The 20,506-nt window shown below is 36.5% G+C and overlaps 1 protein-coding gene across 1 annotated transcript; it reads left to right on the top strand.

Moving 5' to 3' along the window:
- Nucleotides 1–7,792: 7,792 nt before the first annotated feature.
- Nucleotides 7,793–18,829, top strand: LOC114308863 (HXXXD-type acyl-transferase family protein). Its single transcript, XM_028254552.2, has 2 exons — nt 7,793–8,678; nt 18,045–18,829. Exons 1-2 carry the CDS (start codon nt 7,831–7,833, stop codon nt 18,580–18,582), a joined length of 1,386 nt encoding a protein of 461 aa, XP_028110353.2. The 5' UTR covers nt 7,793–7,830; the 3' UTR covers nt 18,583–18,829.
- The last annotated feature ends 1,677 nt before the right edge of the window (nt 18,830–20,506 follow it).

The following is a 20,506-nucleotide window of genomic DNA, read 5'->3' on the forward strand; positions in this document are numbered from 1 at the left end:
CAGAAATATTTGTAGAGAATTTTACCAAATGATCAGAATATCAACGATTCGACAACAAATGATTTTACAAAATCTATTAACCACAATAACCAAGTGGATTACAAATTGAGTAGAATTAAAAATAGAGAACTCTTTGCAAAGAGATTTAATAGAGCATATTGTATACAACCCGAGTTTACCTCAAATCAATTAATTCTGCCACCATAAATCTGAAATTACTCCATGGGTCTTCAAAAATAACTCTGATCTCACTTTGATAAAATATACAACTCTCATATTAAAAACATTAACTCTCACTCTAAATTCCACATCTAAACTTAATATTTTGATCCCAAACAAATTAAGAGATAAAACAATGTGAAGAGAGAGATGAAGCCAAAGCAAAGAAGACGAACTGAGAAATGATAAGCTCAATTTATAAGAACAAGATGAGGTAATAAAATAAAAGGCAATTATGTTCCCAATAAATCAAGGAAGCTTGGGAAAGCAAATGGGTATGGTTTGGCAGCATGGAATGTTAGTCATTAATAAAGTAAAAGAAAATAAATAAAATTAATGAAAAGAATTAAAAAGGGTAGACAAAAAGATATGGGGGCGGGTGGCATAGCAGGCCACCTTTTTTTTTTTTCACCAAAAGAATACGAGGAAAGGTGAAATATGGGGTTAAATTTTTTTTTCAGCTAGGGATGAATAGCAATAAGGTAGATATAAAAGAGATAAACACAAATAAATAATTTTAAATTAAATTCTTATGTAAAAATCTCACGACTAAACTATTATCATAAATCACCAATACCACTCACAATCTATCCCCCTTAAATTAATTTCGTCCCTGAAATTTCAATTCTTAATGCTCCAAAACTTTGATAACGACTAAATCTTCAAATAACACGTTTCGATATTTTTTTTTCCCTCTCTAATACCTCAAAAAATCCACAACTTCTTTTTTACTTCAAATATCATTTTTTTTTTTACTACCCACCCAACAAATCTCATGTAAGACCTAATCCCTACGCTCTGGTACCAAACTGTAATGCCCCACTTTTGGGTCGTTAAATATACTAAAATAGCCTTAAAAAAAATTATAAGTTTTGCTCCCAAAAAATAGTAACTACAAAATTGTCCCCAAATTGTACAATATTCTCCAAAATATTCTATAGTGCAATTATCTCCAAAATAAACAATATTACAATTTTCTCTAAATTTAACAATTACAGTGGTGAGTCCCAAATCTCTATATTAATAAATCTTTCAAATCTCAATTTCGATTTCCGCTAAAATTTACTCCACACTTGAAAAATAAATTAACTCGGAGAGTATACAATACGACAGGAATACAAGGCTCGAAACATTAAATCAACGATATAATAATCAAGCAATTTACCAAATTACACAACAAATCAATCATAATTTATCTGGACCAAATACCCAATCCTACTCAGTACATGACCAGTGAACAAATTCATTTATTCACCCACCTCACCTAAGCTCTACGCTTATCCGGGCATATTGGTGTAAACAATTTAACAAGAATCCATGTACAGAGTGTTTCCATGTCATTCAGTCAGACAAATCACTATTTTAACACAGAAATATTTGTAGAGAATTTTACCAAATGATCAGAATATTAACAATTCGACAACAAATGATTTTACAAAATCTATTAATAACCACAATAACCAAGTGGATTACAAATTGAGTAGAATTAAAAAATAGAGAACTCTTTGCAAAGAGATTTAATAGAGCATATTGTATACAACCCGAGTTTACCTCAAATCAATTAATTCTGCCACCATAAATCTGAAATTACTCCATGGGTCTCCAAAAATAACTCTGATCTCACTTTGATAAAATATACAACTCTCATATTAAAAACATTAACTCTCACTTTAAATTCCACATCTAAACTTAATATTTTGATCCCAAACAAATTAAGAGAGAAAACAATATGAAGAGAGAGATGAAGCCAAAGCAAAGAAGAAGTTGAGGAACTGAAAAATGATAAGCTCAATTTATAAGAATAAGAGGAGGTAATAAAATTAAAGGCAATTATGTTCCCAATAAATCAAGGAAGTTTGGGAAAACGAATGGGTATGGTTTGGCAGCATGGACTGTTGGTCATTAATAATGTAAAAGAAAATAAATAAAATTAATGAAAAGAATTAAAAAGGGTAGACAAAAGGGTATGGGGACGAGTGGCATAGTAGGCCACCTTTTTTTTTTTTTTTTTCACCAAAGGAATACTAGGAAAGGTGAAATATGGGGTTAAATTTATTTTCAGCTAGGGATGAATAGCAATAAGGCAGATATAAAAGAAATAAATATAAATAAATAATTTTAAATTAAATTCTTATCTAAAAATCTCACAAACTATTATCATAAATCACCAATACCACTCACTAAATTATTAATATCTCAAAAATACGGGGTGTCACAAAACATCACTATGTAGTAGGGAAAAAGGTTTATTAATAGATGAGTTAGACCAATGGAAAGGAAGTCGATAACTCTTAGCAACACAGGGGTCAATACAATCAAGTGAAGTGACAGATTTATTTGAAGTAAGCTGCAAATAAAGAACAAGATGCTGAAATTTCAAACTACTATGATGGCCTAGTCTATTATGCCAAACAATACTAGAAGCAGGTAATGAATTGTTAACAAAAGAATCTTGTGCAGAATGAGCAGTAGATGTGAGTGGTGTTGTGGTTTGAGCAACAAAGGCAGCAGATGATGATGTGTGATTGATTTATGGAAGAAAATGATATAATCCATTGAGGTTAGATCCTTGGTGAAGAATGTTCTTCGTAACTTTGTCCTGAGTGACAAACTTGGCTTCATCAAAACTAATGATACAATTATTATGTTGAGCCAACTTTTGAACAGAAACAAGATTAGAAGACATAGAATCAGCGTGAAGAACATTACTAAGTTTGAAAGAATAATGAGGGGTATGAAGGAGACCATTATTAGTATTTGAATTAGAATCGAATTTCCATCAACTATGGTAATGTGATCTGAGCCTGGATAAGACTGATAGCTACTGAGATGACTCAAATCATTAGTAATGTGGTCGATGGCTGCAGAGTCTAAGTACCAAGGACTAGATTGAAAATCTGTAGGAGCCTGAGACAAATGTGAGGAAGAAGCACTAGAACCAAGTAAAAAAGAAACAAGAAGAGCTCTAGGTTGCTGAGAATAAGAGAATTGGGAGGATGGAGAGTGAGAAGAGGTATTTGAAGATGACTGAAATTGAGGATCCAAGCGATGCCAACAATCCAGTGCAAAATGACTTACTCCTCCCCAAATTTGACAACCTTGAGTAGAATAAACCTGATTGAAATTTCTTCCTCTACTTCAGTTGTTGTTGTAGTATCTACCATTGCATCTATAGGATCTGGAATTTGGACCGCCTCTTCCACCTCTATAGGAAGATATCTTCCTCCAGAATAATTGAAATTTGGTGCACATGAAGAAGAAGTAGCAGATCCTTTAACAGAAGAGAAAGCAACAATTAGTTCTGCAACCTTCTTTTGCTTAGCTTCCAAATGGATTGCCTCAGAACACAACATGTATGATAGATCATCCATAGTAATAGTATCAGATCGAGCACGAATTGTTGTGGTGAAAGCATCATATTCAGATGGCAAGCCATTCAAAGTGATTAACACCCAATCTTCATCATCAACAATTACTAAAGCAAACGCTAATTGACTAACTAAGGCCTTGATCTTTGAGAGATACTCCTCCATTGTATCAGATTTCTTGGAAACAAGATTCAACTTGTTCTTCAATGGATGAATATGAGATCTAACAAGAGATGTAAATCTCTTGTGAAGAGAAAACCAGATCACAGAACAGTGCTAGAACTGAAGCACAGTATAATAGATTGGTGGTGTAAGTATAGCAGTGATATAGCTCAACAGATGAGCATGGATCATACGCCATTGAAGAAGATCTAGATTAGGAACCTCTATTCCTGTTGAATCTATAATTGTAAGAATAGGACATGGTGTTGAACCATCAACAAAACCAATGAGATTAGTAGCTCTGAGAATATTAGACAATTGAGTCTTCTAGATGATAAAGTTGGATCCATCAAGCTTTACAGTGACAACTAATGAAAATTGGAGATTAGTAGAATTAAATTTGAACGAATTGAAGAAGCAAAACAGATGAAGATAGAGAAGATGAAGTTGCTATGGATCAGGAACTCATGAGAGACTAGAGCTCTGATACCATGAAAAAAAACTGAAACCAATCTTATTTCATAATCTCTTTCTCCATACTTTACGCATATCATTCTTTACTTTATATATACAAATCAGAGGCTAACTAACTATTCTAACTATCTAACAACCTACTGATAAATGTCTAACCATCTAACTGACTAAAGATATATTCTCATGAGGTAGCAGCACAAGAATGCCACAATGAGACCGCAGCTCTGCTCCTTGAACTGATGCAGTTATATGAGCTTGAACTGGAACTGGAATGTCAACACACAAACACACACACACACACACATACACACACACACGCACACACACACACACACACACACACACAGAGAGAGAGAGATTTATCTCTGTAATGAAGACCCAAGAAAAAAAAGAAAAAAAAAACGAAGGAAGGAGAGAGAGAGAGAGAGAGAGAACGCTAAGCAAGATGAAGCAAAAAAAATTCAAAACCAACTAGCACAAATGGACCTTAATGATCTGCTAATCAATCAATCAACATAAATGGGATTCACTAAAACTAATATAAACCCAAGAACACAAAGAATAATAATAAAGAGAGAGAGAGAGAGAGAGAGAGAGAGAGAGAGAGAGCGCCAGACTAATAAGAAAACCTAGTATCCAGAGAAAACATTTCTAGAGAGAAAAGAGTTTATGTTCATCCATTTTAAGCGCAAATCAATAATGGGTTTCCTATCATTTCTCTTCTCTCTCCTTCTTTTCTTCACACTTACTTACCCTTTACCTATTTGTGGAAATGTCGTGCTCAGATCACTCATGAACATGAAGGCAAGTCTTGACCCAGATGTTAAGATATTGAAGATTGGTTAGATTACTGAAGTAAGATTTGAGATCATAAGAAAAAGACCCACGAGGCCATAAATCTGGATCAATAGTCGCCGCCTTGAACCTCAGATTTTCGAAGCAAAGAAACAATTCTCAGATTTTCGAACCCAGATTTTCATTTTGATCTATCATTTGACTAGATTGTGTGAGTCCAGATCCTCGCGACTGCCGTGACACTCATCTTCGTCTTTGGTGATTCGTGCTTCAGCTCTGTGTCATCTGAGGGCTTAGAGAGTAAAGAAAATAGGGGAAAAGAAAAAAAGAAAAAAAAATACCAAAATGATGTCGTTTAAGTACCACGGTTGGAAGCGCTGCAAGGTATCACGGCAGTGGATCCAGACTCAAAAATATAACCACGTGATATCTCTAAATAAACCAATAATTTTTTGTAGTCTCGTCATACATCTATTATTGTGGGCAACATTCAACTTGTTTGATTTTGATTTTTAGAAAACACTTTTCATAAGATTCAATTTTTTTTTATTTTTCGTATTTTTTTGTTTTTAATGATTTTTTTAGGGTGTGTTTGGTAACGTTTACGTTTTCAATTTATATTTACAAAAATTTTATAAACTGATTTTTGTTTATTTTTCGAAAAACATAAGCTACAAACGCGTTTGGTAATTGACAAAATGTTTAAAAAAATTAAAAAATATAAAAAAGAGTGAGAAATGACAAGTGGTGGCAAGTGGCCGCGGAAGACGGCGGTGGAAAGTGGTGACGGTGGGTGGTGGTGGTGGGTGGGTGGGTGACGGTGGCGGGTGGTAGCGAGTGGGTGGTGGCGGGTGGTGGGTGGTGGTGGCAGGTGGGTGGCAGATGGCGGGTGGTGGCAGGTGGGTGGTGGTGGCGGGTAGTGGTGGGTGGGTGACAGTGGCGGGTGGTGGTGGCAAGTGGGTGGAAGATAGCGGGTGGTGGTGGGTGGTGGCGAGTGGGTGGTGATGGCGGGTGGGTGGGTGGGTGACGGTGGCGGGTGGTGGGTGGTAGCGAGTAGGTGGTGGTGGTGGTGGTGGCGGTGGCAGGTGGGTAGCGGATGGCGGGTAGGTGGCGGGTGATGGTGGTGGTGGTGGGTAGGTGGGTGACGGTGGCGGGTGGTAGGTAGTAGCGAGTGGGTGGTGGTCGTGGGTGGTGGGTGGTGGTGGCAGGTGAGTGGTAGTGGTGGTGGGTGGCTGGTGTGGTAGGTGTGGTAGGTGGGTGGTGAGTGGTGGTGGCAAGTAGGTGGCGGGTGGTGGATGGTAGTGGCGGGTGGTGGGTGGATGGCAGGTGGGTGGTGGGTGGTGGTGGTGGCGGCGAGGGGTAGGTGGTGGTGGCGAGTGAGTGGCAGGTGGGTGTGACTTGTGGGTGGTGGTGGTGGTGGTAGGAGGTGGGTGGTGGTGGTGGAAGACGGTGGTGGAAAATGGTGGCGGGTGGTAGCTAGTGTTAGGTGGTAAAAAAAAAAAAAAAAATTGAAAACTCAAAACGGAAGCACATTTTTTGTGTTTTCATTTTTTGGCCAAATTTATAAACTAAGACCACTGATTTATAAATCAAAAATTTTACCAAACAAGTTTTTATTTCAGTTTTTAAAATTTTTGTAAATATAAGCAGAAAACTTAAAACGTAAGTGTTACCAAACGACACCTTAATATTTTAAGCAATTTTTTTAATTTTTAGACACACCAAACATAAATACACTTAAAAATTATAATATTTCTAAAAAAAACTCTAAAAATTCAATAAATACCAAAATACAAAAAATATATCTATATATTTGAAAATTCAATACATTTTTCGTATTTTTGAATATTTATTAATTTTTAAAATATTTTTTTACAAATATTTTACTATTTAGATGCATCTAAGTAAGGTGCATCTAAAAAAAATTACTTAAAATTTTAAAAATATTTACTAAAAACAAAAAAAACAAAAAAAAAATAATTTTCTGAAAATTAAATTTAAAAAACTGAAATCAAATGCATTGATTCATTTTAGGGACGTTACACAAATGCACCAATTTCAAATCTAAATTATATATTTTAATTTTGAATAAATAATATTTTATGAAAAAAATTAAAAATTAAAAGAAAAAAAGTTGAGGGACTAGCGCTGAAAAAATTACACAATAATCCCGAATTAATAATTATTTATTATATTCTTTCATATTTTCAAATCGTTCAATATAAATAATTAATATTTCATATTTTTCGCCAATTATACGTAAATAATCACCCATAAGGCTGCAACATGCTCCACGTCGCCTCACCAAAGTCAAACCATCAAAGGGCCCCTCTCTCTACGAATCAGGATCCTCTCCTTGCAGCCTCCATTCTTGCGCCCGTCCTTGCAGGCCTTCGGGTCTACTTTTAGACCCAATTTTGATAATCCGAACCGTTCATATTTTATGATTTATTCAGTATATCATACCTGTAAAAAATTAAGTTGATCGGATATCAGAAAGTATGTGTTCGAAAAATTGAACTAAAAACTATTTTTTAAATAATTTAATAAACAGGTTTCCAAACACATACTTTCTGATATCCGATCAACTTGATTTTTTACAGGTATGATATACTGAATAAATCATAAAATATGAACGGTTTAGATTATTAAAATTGGGCCTAAAAGTAGACCCGAAGGCCTGCAAGGACGGGCGCAAGTACCAGGCTGCAAGGAGAGAACCTTGGCTCCTCTCTCTACATATCTTTGGTAGGTGCAACCACCACGGTCCACACCTTTTAATACACTACTATTTAGCACCACCAACCCAACCATGAACCACAAAAATACGTCACCGACAACAATGGAGGTTAAGATCTCCGAAACCACCACTGTCTACCCCTCCACACCTCCCTTCCACCACCACCACATCCTCCCTCTCTCCCTCCTCGACACCGACCCCAACCTCCACGTCACCTTCCGCTACCTCCGTGCGTACGTTAGCACCAACCACCACTACCCCACTGGCGCCACCACAGATCCCTTCCACATCATCACCACCGCCCTCTCCGCCACCCTCCTCCACTACTACCCCTTCACTGGAACTCTCCGCCGCCGCCACGTGGACGGCCGGCTCGAGCTACACTGCGCCGCGGGCAAAGGTGTCCCGGTAGTTCGCGCCAATGTGGACTGTTCGTTAGACTCGGTTAACTACCTTGACGACCCGGCTGAGAATTGGATTGAAACCCTGGTACCCGACCCGAACCCGGATGATGCGTTGAAAAACCCGTTGGTTTTACAGGTCACGACTTTCGGGTGTGGCGGGTACAGTCTCGGGGCTTCGGTGCATCACTCGTTGTGTGATGGACTCGGTGCAACTCAGTTTTTCAATGGTATGGCTGAGTTGGCTCGAGGAGCAAGCCAGTTATCGGTTGAACCGGTTTGGGACCGGGCTAGGTTGCTTGGACCCAGAGACCCGCCTAGGGTGGAATTTCCGGTTCATGAGTTTCTGAGGTTGGATAAGGGCTTTTCTCCATATTCGTCGTCTAGTGGACCGGTTGTGAGGGAGTGCTTTCATCTGAGGGAAGAGTGGTTGGACCCGTTCAAGGGGTTTTTGCGTGAACGTTCCGGTTCAAGCTACACGACATTTGAAGCTTTGGGTGCTTTCATTTGGCAGACAAGGTAACAATTTAACCTCAACTCAATGCTTTTGTTTGGGTTGTTTCAGATTGGTTATAATAGATGATTGATTATATTTTTATTTTATTTTGAAACTAAAATAAAAATGTACATGTCGCATGTATTATGTATTTTTTGGCAGAATTATAAATTTAATGAACAATTTAGTGAGTTAATCTCAATAAATTTAGTGATCATTTTTAGTAAAAAATCTTGTCAATTTGATCAAATTGATACAAAATTTAAAATTAATAACTAAAATTGAACCAATTAAAATTGTATGACCAAAATAACATGTTAGGTTTTTGTAATTAGCAATTTCGTTCGATAATCCATTCAATTGCATTTTTATTCGCTTTATTGTTTCTGTCAGTTATGAGAGTTCAGATGCGAATCCAACCGAAGTTGTGCCTGAGTAAAGGAGCTTGTGTTACATTTTGTATCTTGTTTTGAGCATTCTTTATTTGTCACTTTGCTGACTAAGTACTACCCGGTAAGCTCATAGGGGTCCAGGAGGCAGCGCTCCCTGGCAAGTCATTTGTGCGCTCGAACAATAAAGTGGTTCATTCAATATATCTGCCTACGTTCTGAACTTCTGAGAGACAAGTTTTACCACTCGAGCGATTGGCCTATATTTGAGAACCACCTTTACTCACACTACTCGAGCAGTCTTCACGACTTTGTTTAATATAAAGTGCGCTGTTTGCTCTTTTTAGGATTTAACCTATCTAGATTCTCAAAGAGAGATAAAGTATAATGTGTTCTATATTAGAGGGTGTTTTTATATGAGTTTCATTGATATATAGAAAGTGATCAATTGATCAACGAACTATATAGTGTCAAACATTAAGGGTTTTTTTTCGTTCTTTTATTCACATAAAGATAGAGGTATTCATCGGTGGATTCCGAACAACTTGAGCCTAATGCTTTGGTATATTCTAGAATGGCTCATCATCGTGGATTTAACATCGGCATTGTGAATTCAACATTAGGCAAAGCAATTCCGAGGTGAAGACAGTGGTGAAAGAGGCATATCAGGTTTGGTTCAATTCGAGCGTGGATTCGCTAGATAATTTGAAGGATCTCGTGTGTAATTCCTTTTTATCTTCTTAGTAGATAATTTTTTGATTTTGACTCATGATTTTTTTTATTTTATTTTATTTTTGGTCACAATTGAAAGAGTCCAATTGTGGGGGGTTTTTTTTTTTTTTCACGCTAAATCGATGTCCTGATTTGTCGTTGATTGTTTGATTGAGATTGCTATTCATTATTTAAAATTGAATCATAGACACAAATTAATATTTCGGGGGGTTTTCAATTTTTCAAATTGACAAAAATGTAGGGATGAGTGGTGTAATCTGCCCTAATTTATTATTATTATTATTATTATTATTATTATTTAACAAATCTTAAAGGAACAGAGACAAAAAAAACCAGATATAATCTCGAATTTCAAATCAAATAGAAAGATGCATGGATAGTGTAGTCCCAAAATAATAACTTTGGTTATACACCATAGATTTTATATTCTGAAACAATTTCTGAATCATTTTCTGGTCGATAGACTTTTTACTTTTACTAATTCATATGGTATAACAATTATTGATTGCCACTCTATAATCTATGGCTGCTTAATTATATGTCATATAGATAATTGTTATACTAATAGAATTTTTATGTGAAATTTAGTTTTATAATGTGATAATGACATGTTTGTAAATTATGATTATAATCAGTCTTGTGTTTAAAAAATAATAATAATAACTATAATAAAATCACATTACTATAGGGAAATTGACCTATAAATCCCAAAAGGAGGAACTGTAAACTAGTCAATCCATTTTTTATTTTATATACATGGAAGTCCCATTTGGTGTGGGGTGAGTAATTGTCCATTTGTGGATGGTGTTATAATTGGAATATTTTATTACTCTAATTTCTACTTATGATACATTTGGAAAAAGCGCCCTATAGGGATTTTTGGGTTTACCACACTTGGTATGGAAGTCCACACTTGGAACTAACCGCAACGTTTCAGCCTCCCAAAACTGAGGATTTCGACACTCGGTATGGTAGCCCACATTCAGAACCAACCCAAACGTTTCAGCCTCCCAAATTAAGGATTTCAATCAAACCACATTCGGATCCGACCGATACGTTTGAATCCCCAAAATTTCATATTCCGAGCACACACCACTGATTTTGTGCGTTTGTCATTTGGGTTTTTATTGGAGCAACGTTTTTGTCATTCTCATTTGGGGATTCTGTCAAACAGTTTAGCTCCCAAAGAGATTGAGGATTCCGACTAGCATCTTTTGATTCGGTGTGTTTGCCGGAGAGGGTTTTGACGGTGTGACATGTCGTCGCTCTTATATGGATGCGCCACATCCACCTGGGTAGCTGTTTTCGGCAAGTCCGAACAAGGTTTTTCACCGTGCACATTGCATCTTTATGTGGTGACCACATCTACAGGATTCAATATTTTGAAATCATTTCCGTAGGTTTATGGTTTGTGTAAATCGTATCGTATCGCGATTTTGTCATCATTGGATCACATATTATGTAATGTACTTCAAGAAACAAATCAATCCCAAATCAAAAAAAAAAGCACCAAAGTCCCCCATGAATCCCATGAAATTCGCAATGTATCGTTGTTGTCATCGGAGCAATGTATCATTGTTCTGATTTGGGTGTTCCACATTCGATTGGGTCACTATTTTCGTCAACTCTGATTGGTGTTTCTATTGTTGATGTTGCATCTTAGTGTGGCGACCACAACTATGGAATTCAATATTTTGAAATCATTCGCGTGTGTTTAGGGTTTGTGTTGTATATGTCAGTTTGTATACTGTGATTAAATGGTGGGTTTGGTTTGTCTGATTTATTTTGATTTTGCTTCATTGTGAGTGTGTTATTGTTTGTGTACCTATGTGTTGTATATGTCACTTTGTATACTGTGATTAAATGGTGGGTTTGGTTTGTCTGATTTATTTTGATTTTGCGTCATAGTAAGTGTGTTATTGTTTGTGTACCTATGTGTCACATTAGTCGACCTCCATGGTTATTTTCCCCTCACATGGTTGGTTTTGATGATTGTGTAAATGTTTGTTATATGTTTGGTAATGTGTATTGTTCCATGGATATCTGTGTGTGTCAATTTCCGACCACACTGCTAATCAAGCACTCAGCTGGAGAACACTGGCAGAATAGATTAAGCCCGAATGGCCCGTCACAAAAAGAAGAGATTCCAGCGGTGGTTCGTCCACCCGGGGGCACTCTGACGATCAAGTCAGTTATCTCTCAAAGATAACAAAAGTGCTTAACTCACTATTCAAAGCATTAAAAGCATACCTTAGACCCATGAGGGTGCCTGTCTTTTATAGCCAACACAAACCCAATCCCAATAGAAGCCTAGCTTCAATGGACTTAGGATTACTGCTAATCTTGGACTTCCAGTAAGATTGGGATAAACTCTCTAAGAGTCTTATCTTTACCCAAACTAAAGTCCTCTCTCATTCTAGGACTCTTGTCCCTTATCCGCTTATTCCGAATTCCGGTATTTTCGCAGATAACCTCGGCCTAGCCAAGATGATCTCGACGTCATGACCAGGACACGTGGCACCTCGGCTGGCACTTCGGTGCCACCTTGGCCACGTGTTCGTCATTCAAAAATTATGTCCCCATAACTACCCCCTAGGTTCTATTACCTCGGCATCCTGAGGTGATGGAACCTATATCATTTCTTCCTTTAATCATGACCACGATTTAACTTCAGTTTGTAAATTTTTCTTAAAATTTCAACAAGTGTTAAATATGACCTCGGTTTAACTTCAACTTGTAAATTTTTTTATGGTTTAACTTCAACTTGTAAATTTTTAAAATTTCAACAAGTGTTAAACATGATCTCGATTTAACTTCAACTTGTAAATTTTTAAAATTTCAACAAGTGTTAAACATGACCTCAGTTTAACTTCAACTTGTAAATTTTTAAAATTTCAACAAGTGTTAAACCAACCTTAGCTTGTAAATTCCAACTCCCAATCATCATTCTCCAGCCCTCTTTGGTGCACTACTTCCGGTGTCATTGTGAGTCCTTTTGGACCTCCCTCTATTGGTCATGTCGATGTTCTTTGGTGCAGGTTTCTTTCGTTCGACGTGTCTTCTGGGATTCTCCATGTTGAAGGACTGCAAGAACCGTTTTATGCCCCCCTTTCTGGGCACATTTCTTGGCCGCTGAAATCGACGTATCTTGTAGCGGGAACGATGGCTACGTGACATTGTTCTGTATCATGAAATTGACGACCGTTTGTAGGTCCACCAATTTGTCCGCCATTCCCTTCATCTCGTCATCCCTCTGCAGGCATCTATCTTTCCATGCCCGGAGGTCGTCCTCGTTATAATACCCACTCCAGTCCGATTTCTTCAGTACGCCGTCCTCCTGGCCGACGTCTTTTCCTCCGTGATTCTTATCACGAGTCTCTTCGTTGCAGTTGTTTTCTTCGACGCCAGGGTCAATATGTTTCCCACTCTCAGTAGGGGTGTCGTCCCCAACCTTCTCTTTCTGTCCGTCGTTGGCCATCTATTCTCATTTCTTTCCCACAGACGGCGCCAAATTGTGTGTGTCAATTTCCGACCACACTGCTAATCAAGCACTCAGCTGGAGAACACTAGTAGAATAGATTAAGCCCGAACGACCTGTCACAAAAAGAAGAGATTCCAATGGTGGTTCGTCCACTCGAGGGCACTTCGACGATCAAGTCAGTTATCTCTCAAAGATAGCAAAAGTGCTTAACTCACTATTTAAAGCATTAAAAGCATACCTTAGATCCATGAGGGTGTCTCTCTTTTATAGCCAACACAAACCTAATCCCAATAGAAGCTTAGCTTCAATGGACTTAGGATTACTGCTAATCTTGGACTCTTAGTAAGATTGAGATAAACTCTCTAAGGGCATGTTTGATTGGAAGGATTAAAGCATGGGATTAGGATTATTAATCCGTGGGCCCAATCATCCTATGTTTGTTTTGACATTTTGGTTTAGGATTATTAATCCAATAGATAATTAATCCAACAAATTTGTAGGATTATTAGTAATGGGGTAGGGGTGGGATAATTAATACCACACTAATTTGATAGGATTATTAATACCTCACTATTAGTATTGTGAATCAAACATGGCCTAAGAGTATTATCTTTACCCAAACTGAAGTCCTCTCTCATTCTAGGACTCTTGTCTCTTATCCGCTTATCCCAGATTCCAGTATCTTCGCAGATAACCTTGGCCTAGCCAAGATGATCTCGGCGTCATGACCAGGACACATGGCACATCGGCTGGCACTTTGGTGCTACCTTGGCCACGTGTTCATCATTCAAAAATTATGTCCCCACAATATCCATGTGCCACATTGTGGCCACCTATGTGTGGGATGTGGGAGAGTGGATGGATGAGATTTTGGGCGAAGTTGTTTTTTTTTTTTTTTTATGTGTGTTTTTTTTGGTGTAAGTGTGGTCAGGTTGGGTGATTTTATCCACATCATTATGAGGTGAACAATAACATCGAGCCTAACGTAATCAATGGAACTTAAAAAATTCCTTCCAAAACATTCCACCCACGAAGAAAGGGTTAAAAAAAGTTATTAAATCCATTCCACAAATAACAAATGGGTTGTTACGGATCACATTGCCAAAAAAAAAAGGGGGAGGGCTTACCAGTGTATTAAAAGAAAAGGAGGACTCCTTAGACTAAAACTCTCCCAAATGAGACTTTTTAATAATTTTTCCATTATTATATATAATAATTTTATATAAATTCTCTGTTTATATAATACTATACAACATTTTACCAAGTTATCAGCTTTCATGTTGCACTAAGAATTGTGGCCCCGTTTGGTGTAGCTGTTAAAACAGCGTATAGATTATAGCTTAACAAATTATAGATTATGACTTTAATCAAAAGTTGTTAATCTATTTGGTGTAACTGTTGGATTATAAATTTAAGTTGCTGAGTAGTGTTTGTTAAATAAGCTGTGAAATAGCTTTTTCAATTAATTTTTATTTTTAGTTTGTCTTCATTTCTCATAAAAAATAATAATAATAATCTATAGTCCATTTGGGTATTTTTCTATTTTTAAAAAAATAAAAAATAAAAAAAATTAAGAGTATAACCATAAATTAACATGTCCACAGCAGAAGCTGATAATCAGAAGCAAGGGATGAACAGCTTCTCAGAATCAGCTTTTTTAAGTTAAAATAAGCTGTTAGAATCAGAAGCTGTTTAAAATAAGTTTAACCAAACAGTCCAAAATAACTTTTTCAAAGCTAAAAGTCAGAAGTTAGCTTTGAAAAGCTGAAACAAACACCCCTGTATGACTACTGTTGTGTAAAATGCAGTGGACTAGTTCATAATTTACTGGTAAAATCTAATTGGAGGTTTGGGCCTCGCACAAAAATTGAAAATGTTTCATTGCAATTTACATGGCATTCTATACAACAAAACATAAAGGCTAAGTGTCCACAGTCTAGAACTCTACTTATAAAGGTAATGTATGATTCATATTTAACTTTTGTATGAGGAAACTTAAACTTGAAATAAATTTGGATAACGCACTCATTCTTTTGAAAAATCTATGGGTATTGAAGGGGCTAAAAATGAAATAGGTCGGGTCCAAGCCTTGGGCCGGCCCAATCCACTGAAGCCTGAATCCAAGTGGGCTGGATGAGTATATGGGCAAACCAATTAAGCCCAACTTCATGATCAACAGTCCACCCAAGTCCTCAAGCACTTGGGTCCAACCCGCAGTGGAAAGGCTAGTCCAGCCGTGGTGCTGGGCTAGGCCGAGCTGCAAGATTGAATCTACGGGCCGAACATAAAATAGGCCGAGCCCATGCAAAGTTACCTGAATGGATAAGCCCATCTCCATGAGTGATCCTGTAAAAGGCCGAGACAAGGCATACTGATGCCGAGCTGAGGTATATCAGTACCGAACTGAGGAAACCTCGCAAGGAAACGTGGAAACTGTGAACGTGTGCATGTGCAGGTTGCCACCTCAGCTGGTCCCCTACACTTAGAATCACGGAAGTTGTTGAACCAAAGGAATGTGGTTTGTTATCAGCATGACTACAATGAGTATATGCATTCAATGACAACTACCAGGTGGTCCCTCCTCTTGAGCAATGCTAAAAGGACACCTGGCAGCATCCAAACTCCATGAACCCACCTTGAGAAGCAAGCAAGGAACACTATATATACAACACGAACTTCACATTGAAGGTAACGAAGAAGACTGAACTAAACTATTCCAAACAAAATCACGCATAGAGAGAGATTCAACTCTCTATACACTTCTTCTCCGATCACTAATTCCCACACCGAAGGGGTTATCCGGCCAACCCCGGCCGGGCAGCTCTAACGGTGCTTCTTGTTGCAGGAACCTCAGTTCCTAGATAGTCCAACCGAGTGCGGAGCCCCGATCCACTTTCATCTAGTGCGAAATCCGGTACGCACAGGTATAAATTATGGATATAGTAGTACTATTTTTAAAAATACAATGAGTAAACCCACACGACTGGTCCAGTCAGGGGCAGAGCTACATGTACTTTAGTAGGTTCACCTGAACCCAGTCAACTTTGAATTTCTATTACAATTATATAGTATTTTGTAAAAATATTTAGAGGTTTTTGTAAATTGAAACTGTTAAAATTTTTAAAAAAATTAATAGTACACTCAAAATGATGTGCTAATGATAATTTTAAAATTATGGGGATAATCGTGAGTGTTTTATAAAAGAATAAAAAAAATTAAAAAAAAGTTATCTCATTCTGTATAATTATTTTGTTTATATATCATTATCTTTTTTTGAAAAGTAGAACTTAGTTTTTTTAGGTACAACGGAAATAAAAAAGTAGAACTTAGTTAAGACTTTATCCAAGAACATTTGGCTTAATGTTTATATAATACTACTTTGTGGTGTGAGATTGTAGGTTCCAACTATTATGGAAATGAGTTTAATATCATTTGTAGTGTTTATTTCTACTCTTGAGAGTTATAAGTAGTTGATTATTTTTTTCTCAAGTTTAGGCTTGGTGTTTTGTTGGATAGGTTTCGTGGTTATTGAGCTTGGTATATTTTTAATTGTCTAGTTTGATATAATAATTTTTATATTTGTAAGTAATCTTTGACCGAAAGAACCCCAAAAAAAGTTTTAAATTATCTTCTTTTTTTTTTAAAAAAAAAAAACATAGAATCGTAAATGTTTACATTTTATTATCTCTCTTAGGGTCCGTTTGGGAAGGACTAATTTGGCTATTTTAGCAACAAAAGACAAAATAGACTATTTTAACTATAAAAAACAAAACATCACATCCAACTCATAATCATTACACTCTTCTCTCACAAAAAAAAAACTAAAAAAGTCAAAAAGCCAAAAAGTCCTTTCCAAATCAGACTTTTTAACCCAGGCTAAAATAGTCAAAAAACCAAAAAATCAACCCACTTTCCAAACCAACCCTTAATCAATTAAAAATTGCACGGTCTTTGCTCAATTGATAGGAAATAATAAATGTCGATAATAATTAACTAAATGACAATACTAAGGGGTGGTTTGCGATGTTCTAAATAAGTGTACTTTTTGACTTTTTATGAAATGTGGGTTGGGTTTGGGTTGGGTTTGAAGTGATGTGGTAGAGAAGTGATGTGACTTAAATAAGATGATGTGACTTAAATAGGATAGTGACTTTTTGACTTTTTAACTTTTTTAGTACATGACAAGCAAGGCCTAAGTTAACTTTCTAGCTACGCCACTAGGCCCAGCTGTTAAGAGTTGACCTCAGAAGTCTATTTTATGGTTTTAAATCGCGGTATCAGATAACAAATGGTATCGATCTCAGAGTATCGTATTGGTAGTATCGATTGGTAGATATCAAGAATTGATTGTCACGGCGATGAAATTTTAAAAATCATTTCACAAGTTTTTTAGCTTTTTCTTTCCCATACCGGTCCGAACCGGTAAGTATCGGCCCGTCACGGCTTGTGTAACGGCTTGTGTAACGATTACAGACCGATACATATCAAGACTCGACCGATTCTCTTGTGATTTTCAATCTCAACGGTACACCAGCCTGCATCCGTCACGGTACCCTATTTTTTCCATACGTATCAGCCGATTTTTAGAACTATGCACGAGACACAAAATACTCAATTTTAATTGATAAGCATAATTTACAAGTAATTATGCATATACATAATTTTTTTAAAGATCAGTCATAAAAAAAAAATAAATAAATAAATAAAAAGGAACAAGACAAAAAAAAAAAAAAAAATACAATGAGTACTATATTCTTGATGTGGACTTGTCAACATTGATGAAACAGGGTGAAAACCTCAGGGATTCCAGGTGATGCAAAGGTGAAATTTGCCTACTCCATCAACATAAGAAAGCTAGTGAATCCCCCACTCCCAGCGGGCTACTGGGGCAATGGCTGCATAGCAATGTATGTCCAACTCACTGCCGAAGACCTAATCCACCAACCCATCTGGGAAACAGCTGAGTTGATCAAGAAGAGCAAGCGCAAAGCCAACAACGAATACGTGCACTCCTTCATCGATTTCCAGGAGCTACATTACGCCGAAGGCATCACAGCTGGTGAAAGGGTGAGTGGATTCACAGATTGGAGGCACTTAGGTCACTCCACAGTTGACTTTGGCTCGGGAGGCCCTGTAACTGTTCTACCACTCTCTAGGAACCTTCTTGGCAGCACCGAGCCTTGTTTTTTCTTGCCATATTCTTCAACCAATGAGGGGAGTGATAAGGATGCTTTTAAAGTTCTTGTGTATTTGAGAGAGACTTTTGTGAATGATTTTAGGGCAGAGATGGATAAGTTTAGTCGATTGGATTTTGATTTTCCTTGAATGTACTCGCCCAAGTTATGATTTTTTTTTTTTTAAAAAAAAAGAAATGTTAGGGATACAGAACTCAATCATTGGAAATGGTACAAAAACTCACATGATTATTATGGACCATGTAGTTGTGTGAGTCCCAAATGCGAGTGTTTTGTACCATTTTTTGTCACTGCGTTTCTAGGTTTAATATTTTTAATAATTGGGTTTTGAAGTTGAGCCCTCGTTTGGGTTGAGCTAATTTAGCCTGACTTTTTGACTTTGGCTATTTAGCCTGACTAAAATAGTTATGTTTTGGATAAATTTTGACTCTTTTTTTTTTTTTTCCTAGTTAATTTGATAGTTGTAAGAAAAAAAGTAAAATGATTATGATTTGGATGTGACATTTTGTCTTATTGGCTAAATTAGTCTGTTTTGTCTTTATTGACTAATTTAGCCAAAATAGCTCATGCCGCAGATCTGTTTTGCTACATTGGTTGTTCAATGTCTTAAATCTTCTCCATTCTTACAAAAGCTGCACAATCTAATATGAAGATTAGATAGATTGATTTAACTTTGTTAGAAGATCCACTGCCCTATTAGTAATTTAATCAAAAAGCTTCATGATAACAAACATATGTTTTTAGTGGATTGTTCCCTGTTACATGGTTGGAATAAGAAAATTCATTCCAATTTATAAAGTTACACCATATTATTAAAAATTAAAATCAATGATCAATAATTATTAACTCAATTCAAACTTTAGCATCACACTCAAGTGTTTAAGAATTTGAAACAAAATATGTTAAAGTGTGATTATTACAACCATTAATTTCAACACATATATCGCTATTTTATTTATATAGTGGAGAGGATTTAAATCCAGCCTCTTCAACTTTAATCCCAAAATTTATGTAGTGTAAGATACGAGTCACAGCCAACCCGATCCAACCCAACAATTATTTATTTATAAAAACACAGCCATCTACGATAAATAAATTATTATTGTTATTTAGCATAACTTTCAATGATTTTGTTCCAAAACACATCAACCATCTGCTGTAATATATATTTTAACATTTCTTTCCTTGATTTTGTTTTCAACACTTTTTTCTTTTTTTGAGCAACAACAAAAACATAAATATATATGAGACAAGAGTACATACCTTATCTTGATTCTCATCATAACACACCCAAGCATATCCTGCCACTTGCTCTTGTGCTTGCCAAGAACCATTTACAATAAACATACACACCAAAAAATTCTAGTCTCCATCGATCAATCTATTTTAGTGAATGTTCTGAATTTCTGAGTATGAACGGGTTGTATTGTTGGATATCCATGGGTTTTAATGGTTTACCCGTTTAAACCCATTAATAAACCAACATTTTTCATGTACTCATTTACAAAAATAGATCGGCCTAAACCTATTTATTATGGGTGAACTAACGAGTTTGAGCCCAAATTGCCACCATAAGAAAAGAAGTATTTATTCTCTTTTGACACAAATTCTGTATTATTGTCTTGAGTGATGCTGGAGACCCCCAGTAACTAGGCACCCCCAGCACCTCCCAATGCCACATGGCACACTGTCAGTGGCTGAAGTCCAAAAAAAAAAAATTTGTTTTCCAGCCAATCAGCAAGGACCCCAACACCCCCACTGGGGGTCCAACGCATTTTCCTATTGTCTTTTGGCCATCACTTTCTATTTTCTTTCTTTAGTTTTATAAGAGTAAGGGAATTTTGTTCTTTTTTTATAGGTTAGGCTATTTGGATACATTCAATATTCATTCCATGTGTATGGAGCATCATTATATTTATTTACATATTAAAATGCTTGATAAATCAAATAAAAAAAGAAACGATAAGAAACATATGTGTGTCAGTCTATATGAAGTTGCCAAATTTATGGTATTGTTGGCTATAGAATGAGATCTTCTATCTCTAAATCACTCA

Source organism: Camellia sinensis, chromosome 9, assembly GCF_055761805.1.
Source record: "Camellia sinensis isolate YWXY chromosome 9, ASM5576180v1, whole genome shotgun sequence".
NCBI classification, from domain to species: domain Eukaryota; kingdom Viridiplantae; phylum Streptophyta; class Magnoliopsida; order Ericales; family Theaceae; genus Camellia; species Camellia sinensis.

Coding starts and splice junctions, on each gene's coding strand:
- LOC114308863 (XM_028254552.2), top strand. CDS start 7,831: ATGAACCACAAAAATACGTCACCGACAACAATGGAGGTTAAGATCTCC. Junction 8,679..18,044: donor GCTTTCATTTGGCAGACAAG/GTAACAATTTAA, acceptor TTGATGAAACAG/GGTGAAAACCTCAGGGATTC.